Source organism: Teleopsis dalmanni, unplaced genomic scaffold (genome assembly GCF_002237135.1).
Source record: "Teleopsis dalmanni isolate 2A unplaced genomic scaffold, ASM223713v2 unscaffolded_contig_2313, whole genome shotgun sequence".
Lineage (NCBI taxonomy): Eukaryota > Metazoa > Arthropoda > Insecta > Diptera > Diopsidae > Teleopsis > Teleopsis dalmanni.
In genome coordinates, this window is record NW_024033695.1 from 1 (window position 1) to 7,284 (window position 7,284).

At 29.7% G+C, this 7,284-nt stretch overlaps 1 protein-coding gene across 1 annotated transcript; it reads right to left on the reverse strand.

Moving 5' to 3' along the window:
* Nucleotides 1-6,342: 6,342 nt before the first annotated feature.
* On the reverse strand, nucleotides 6,343-7,157 carry LOC119664624. The gene has a single exon (XM_038074083.1). The coding sequence runs from the start codon at nucleotides 7,134-7,136 to the stop codon at nucleotides 6,354-6,356; it is 783 nt and encodes a 260-aa protein (XP_037930011.1). The 5' UTR covers nucleotides 7,137-7,157; the 3' UTR covers nucleotides 6,343-6,353.
* Between the last annotated feature and the right edge of the window lie 127 nt (nucleotides 7,158-7,284).

Below are 7,284 nucleotides of genomic sequence, written 5' to 3' on the forward strand. Positions count from 1 at the left end.
TATATAAAATATACTTTGGATCTCAATATTTTATTCAAACATTTTTGTAGAAATTTATTATAATATTAATAGACGAATATATTAATTATTAAAATAATATAAGACAATATAATATTGTATAAGATATAACTGTAGTCATAATTAATTCACATATATATGTATAAGAGTTTCACAATTCATATTTAAAACTTATCGGTCTAATGTAATTAGTGTTTGTAATTTTAAGCGGACAAAATTGCTGATCCCGTTGGTAATCATAAAACAGCTTTCACTGTCTGGTATTGTAATATTTTATATATAAACTAAAAAACTAATTTGTATATTAATAGACAGACAGATGTGTAGATATATAGACCAACATATAGATAGATAAACAGATATGTTGGTCTATCTATCTACATATCTGTCTATCTATTATTATACATATTAGAGTTTTAGTTTATATATGAAATATTATAATGTCAGTCAGTGAAAGCTCGTTTATTGTTATCAACAGGATCAGCAAATATCTACTCTTAAAATTAAAAACATTAATTACGATAAACAGATCAACGAACATAATGGTTCAACAGCATTGTTTAATCGGATGGACCAATCCGATCATTGATTCAAACATGGAACCGATCATTGTTGGGATGGAGCAAATAAGATCATTGATCAAACAAACAGAGAAACGAATACTGCTTCTTTAGTTCGTTTAAATATTCCAATAACAATCACTTCGACAAAGTTAGTACTCATCTTCATCTAAATATTGTGTCACAAAGATTTTTTATAATATATAAGAAAAATCTTAAAGTTTTTGCTCTATAGACAAAGTGACACAGTTACGTTAGTCTGTGATTGTGTTGCCAGTCAGAAAAATGAATAAACGAGTCTTCTTTTATAGAATAGACCATAATATAAATAGATAGATAGATCAACGAACAGATAAACAGATATTGTTTAATCGTTTCGTCTTACTATTCTAATTATAAATATTTTGACAAACTTAGTGAATATTTTTCACCTACATACTTGAAGGCGAAGTTCTCCTGTTATATACAGTCAAAGCTGATTAGATAGACTAACATATAAATAGATAAATATATCAACGAACAGATAAGCTACTAGTGTTGAACCGATTGATCTTACTATTTTGATTATAATCAGTGCAAAAAACTCACAGTACATCCTTCATCTAAGTAATCGAATGCAATGTTATTTTCTGATAAATAGTCAAAGTTAGTCAGATAGACCAACATGGAGATAGAAAGTTCAACGAACAGACTAACAGATGTAGGAATATTGCTTAATCGGATAGACAGATAAGTGGATCAATTAGCACACAAACAGCGCACTATCCAGCAAGAGGTCCCTCTGAAGTGAAGAATGAGCCGAAGTTGACCACGAAACGTCTTTTATCCTTCTTCGTCCTTCGATTCTCGGATGTTGTTATTGAGTTAAAGCTGGAGTGACTTCCGTTCGCATAACTACTTCTCTTGTTAATGCAAGCAGTTCATTTAGCTTGAGCTTGCTTGCCAAGTTATCACCAATCCAATACTGTGCCAAGGTAGTCTTCCTCCCACTTGCTAGTACTCGAGATTGGCACAATATATGCACCGCCATCTCCTTTTCTTCTAAACATAGTCTAAAAGTGTCTTCCTCAGCAAGCGTTATCTTTTTGAGGTGATTCTGAAAGTTTCCGTGTCTAGTAGTTAGTAATGTCAGCCAACTTAGGATGCTATGCGGATAGCTAAGCACATTTATCGCTTCCCTGACCAACGGTTTCTGCATCATGAGTTTAGTCTGCCTACAAGTGCTTATCTCTTTCCATCTGTTAAGATGAAGTGAAGTTATTCACTTATCGACAGATGTGTATCCATACATACAGATAAGTTGATAAACGAGCAGAAACACCAATAATACGAATATTAACAGTATTGCTTAATCGGTTTTTCTTACTATTCTAATTATCATTATTTTCACAAACTTAGTACACACCGAAGGCGAAGTGGTCCTATAATATAAAGTCTTATATAAAGTATTGCTTAATCGGTTTTTCTTACTATTCTGATTATCATTATCTTCACAAAGTTAGTACACACCGAAGGCGAAGTTGTCTTATTATATAAAGTCAAAGATAGTTAAACAGTGCAAAATTAATGCTTGATTTCATTTCTTTAAATATTCTGTACTATTAAATTAACACTTATGACATATCAATTACAGTACTCGAAGAAGAACCTGAAGAACACCTGCTTGCCAAATATATTGAGAGGATCTATTAAATCAATTTATATGTTAATTTTTTCATAAACGCTGTTCTGCCTCATATCAAAAGTATACTTATTAGTCGTTTTAAATTTCTTATTTATTTCACACCTAATATTTCAAATTTCATATAAAAACATATAATTAATCAAATAAAATATAATTGCGTTTTAAATAATTTAATTAATTTCGTTAAATGATTTTCACATTAATATGCATAATTACACGGCTTACTTATGTGGCCGATAAAATCCGAAATATTGCCCCCTTTCATAGCATATTTAACTGTAATTAACAAATTGCATCGAACTGGGTGTGTCAATCTCGTTGTTGAACTCTATTAGGTACAAATAACTGCATCGAGATCTGATCGGTTTTATCGCTGCGAGATTTGTATGAGTACTCGCCGACATGCAAAATAGAGCAGGCAAGGAAAATGGAGGCATAAATCAACTTAACTGTTTCTGCTTCGTTTTGATTACCATTGACAGTGCAGTCATGACGAGATAACGGTCGTTTGATACGCTGAATTTGCATCCACAAACATAAAAATTGACATTTGATTTTGAGTCGTAGTAGAGAAGTATTGACGCTTGCTAAGCGTGGTGTATGGACTGAGCTCAAGCTCAGCTCAATTTATGGCTTTCTGCTGGTTGGAGGTGTTTGACGTTGAGTTCCAGCTTGACGTTCTGCACACGAGTTTCTCGTTAAAAAAAATGCTGGGCGTGCTGTGTCAACGTAATAATTTTTTATACTAAACTTATATTTATATATATATTTACATACATATATATGTTTCTTTTTTTTTTATAAAAAATGTTGCAAATAATAATTTTAATGGAAGGTTATTATTTTCTAACATGTCACTCCCTTCAGGTGAGCGTATATGTCAATTTAAGAAGAAAACAACAATTTTTTTTAAATTTTTTTATTTTATTTTTATTATATTGAAAATAAAAAATTTAAATAATATACAAAACAATTACATAAATTTCTTTTATTCAGTAAAACTATTTAATATATAAATGAGTAACGAATTTTGTAAAATGTAAAAGAAAAATTATACACAAGATTAAAATCTAAATAAGATACAAATGCCAAGAGCTTAAGAGTTGTGGAATATATTTTCTTTAAATAAAAAAAGTAATATATAAAAAATAAAAATAATTACTTTCTTTTTGAAAAACTTACTTAATCTCTAAATAAACGAATTTTGTGTAATTTTCAATAAATTTCTTATAAACAAATTTTAGTACAAAATGCATTTTTATTTGTTTGTTCTCATAATTTACAAAATGAATTTTCACTAAATTTATTTAATTATTTTTATTATTAAATTTTGAGATTTATTGAACTTTTTTATGAAAATTTGTCATGTAAATGTTAAAATGGATATGAGTTCATATATGTAATTGAGTATATTTTCTTTAGAAACAGAAATTTGATTTCTATACAATCTGGCTATAGACAATGATCAGGGACTTTGTAAACAGAAAGGCTTTTGGCTTAGGGATTAAAAGCCTCAAGGATTAGATTATTTTAATTTTTGTTATTGTAAATGGATAAAGTTGTTATATTTCAGAAATGGGTTTTTTTATATTGTATATAAAACAACCTTTGTTACTTGCATAAGCACACAACTTTAACTTTAAGAACCAATCTATTTTATTCAAAGGAAGTTAAAAATTTCTTCTTCTAATATGGAACGTAATATACTTCATTCTATGTATTCCAATGTGGTACCTGAGTATATTTCATGTGAAGAAACTGCTGTGTTAATGTAAGGTAATGAATTTGAGGGGTTTGTCATGAAGTTTCTAGAAATAAACAATATTACTACACTCTATACTTTAATTGTGCAGTAGATACAGATGTAAGGTTTACTATTTGAATATTGGAAGGCAATGTTGGGATGTATTTTTGTGTAAAGTAGTGTGAAGTATGAAATAGAGTTATAAAATAAGTACAGTGTATTAGCATAAAGATTTCCTAAAGAAGTCTTGTTAGGAAGTTGTAAAGATGAAGAAGTAGTGTATATTAAAACTAACTAAAAGTCAAACATTTTAGTAGATAGAATTACAAAGTTTTCATCTTTCAAAGAAGATCGAAGCTCGCAATTGAATGAATGCTGAATAAGCAAGTGCATAATGAAAAACAATACGGTGTATACAATATATATAATAGTTTTGAAGAAAAGTTTAAGACAAAAATATTATGAGTGAATGCAAATTATTAGAATATTTATCATCTTAAAGGTAAAGGTTACGTTTTGCTACAAATATAGTAAGACTTAATTTGCATAAGTATACGAAAAAGTAGTTATCACATAGCTTTAATAAGATTATGTCAGCTTAATTAAATCAGGTCGTCGACATTCAGAGACGACTCTCGATACACTTAGGTGAAATTGGTCCGTTGTTATACTACATAATCCCAAAATTAATCAACCTTCTTTCAATCATTGTGTTCATATAACAAACCTTAGTAGCTATAATGAAAAAAGGTTGGGTGCCTATAAATGTCCTATAGGATGTTGACAGTCCAATATTGTGATTAATAAAAGAGTTAAATGTGACGTGATAATGAAGATGGACTTTGACTTTGTGGAATTTTGACTAAATTAAACATTTGAAATAAATCATATATGATTAAAAGTAATGAAAATATTTTTGAGTGATATTTTAGAACATTAAATTCAGTAAAAGAGTACAAGGTAAGTGGAATGTGAAATTTATAAATACTAATTCATTTCAAATTGGATGAACATAAAGAGAAGACGCTGAATATCAGTATATGAGCACAGCTAGTTTAAGAAAGATATATTCTGACAACCCCAATATAATTACTTTAAAAAATGATCAATTGTAACGAAAATGCAATAGGATGTCTCCTAACAATTTCAATTTTTAAATAAAAAAATTAGATCAATAAATATATTGGTATATATAAAATTAAGATAGAAGTTAGTGCTTTTGATTTGTTGGAAGAAAAAGATTATTGAAAGTGAACTAGAAAAACCAAAAGTTAAAATTCTGATTTGTTGTATCTTTACGGAAACTATGAAGGAAGGTTCAAATCATAGAGTGTTATGACGCTTTAAAAGAAGAAGAATTAAAATATATTTTAAGTAACTGCTATTGTTTCTAGTGGTTAGTCACATAGAGACTAAGTGATAATTTTAAAGATAGAAATGATGTAAGTAAAATAAAGACATTGAAGCAGTACTAAATCCGGTACTTTTTAATCTGACTTTTTAATTTAATTGAACTAAACAACGAAACTTACCATTGTTACTCAATTGTCTAGGATATCCTATAGAGGTTTAGAACTGTATTTTAATACGAGATTAAATATATCTTTATTATTCTAAAACAGCTTCATAAATATAAATACCTTTAATATTCAGTATCTGCTGTCTTACTGTATATGTGTGAGTTTTTTTATGTACTATCTAGGTTGATTTAAATCATTTAGATGAATATGTAAGATATAGATATATAACGTACTACCTTTGAAGGAGTTTATTTAGAACTTTAATGAAAACTCGCTGGCTGTAATTGCAATGTTACGAATGTAAAGCGATAGAACATCGATAATATTTAGTGAAATAAAAGTGATACAACATACAAAAACAACGTGTATATTGTATATGAGATACTTGAAATAAGAATGATAAAGACTTATGTTAATTAAACAATAGTAATTTGGTTAAGGTCATGGATATAATATATTCAGATGAAAGCATTAAAAAATTCTAATTAATCTGTTTAATTGGAACTATTTATATATAATATATGTAGAATTTTGCAAAGGAATACCCTTTTGTAAATACACTACTCAAGACCTCCATAGTAAGAGAATCGATTATTATACATTATTCATATTATGAAATACAATATTTACTCAAAAGGAACTGTGTGATTCAACGATGAAAACTACATACTCAGGTACCAGGAAATCTGTGCATATCTAACTATTGTTTGTATCGGTTTACTGGATGCGATGTCCAATGAAGTGAATTTTATTTAATTTAATGAATATTTAACTTAACTTAATGGAAACATAAACTAAATAAAACTTAAACAAACAATTTTTTACATTTAACTCAGAGCCAACAATGGCTCATAATCTAAATCTTTCGGAGCCGCTTTCTTTTTGTATTTTTTCTGAACTTTTGTTTTGGCCAATTTTGATTTGGATTTACTTGTGCGATTTTTCTTTTCTTCCAATTCTTTTTCACGATCCAATTGTTCCAGTTGCTCAAATATATTTTTGGGTCGCTTATGTGTGCTGGGATTTGTGGAGTTTTTGGCTGCATACACAACAACAAACTGTGAGAAGGCAGAGTCGGCGGGTGTATTGATGTCAGCGAAGTCGCGGAAGTTGGCAAATTGTTCTTCAGGATAAGTGTACTTTTCAATGAAGCCTTCAGTTGATGGACGGCCATGGCCGTTATTAGAATCACCATAAAATTGATTGAAATCACTGTTGTCATCTGGATGATAGGGCATTTCTTCTTCTGGATAGAATGTGCCACCACGCAGAACACCAAAATCGCCCGAACCTAAAAGGGCAGTATCGAAACTACGTTGTGGTGCTGATGTTAGAGATTCTGGATGAGGAGCAGCATATTTAGGTACAACTGGGACATCGGGTAGAGGGAAGTATGGTCTTGAGTGACCTAGCGGTGGTATTTCACGGAAAAATGGTGGATAGTAGTTTTGAGCTGCTTGTGTGTGTGAGTCAATTGGAGCAGCATCGGAACGTGGTGAAATTTGTGTATTTATAATGGGACGAAATTCATGTGTTGGTGGCACATGATAAGAATGTTCATGTGAGCGTAGCACTGTGATGGGCGTGTAATCATTTGGCTCCATCAGCATATCTGAATCCTCTTCAGGGAATTCATCTGAAAATTGTGAAGAAAATAAATGTTATTATATGTGTTTCTTGTTAAAAGAGATAACTTAAGATTTAACCAAAATAAATAAAATTTTATGTTAAAGGAAAAAATGAAGTAGCCGGTCGGTA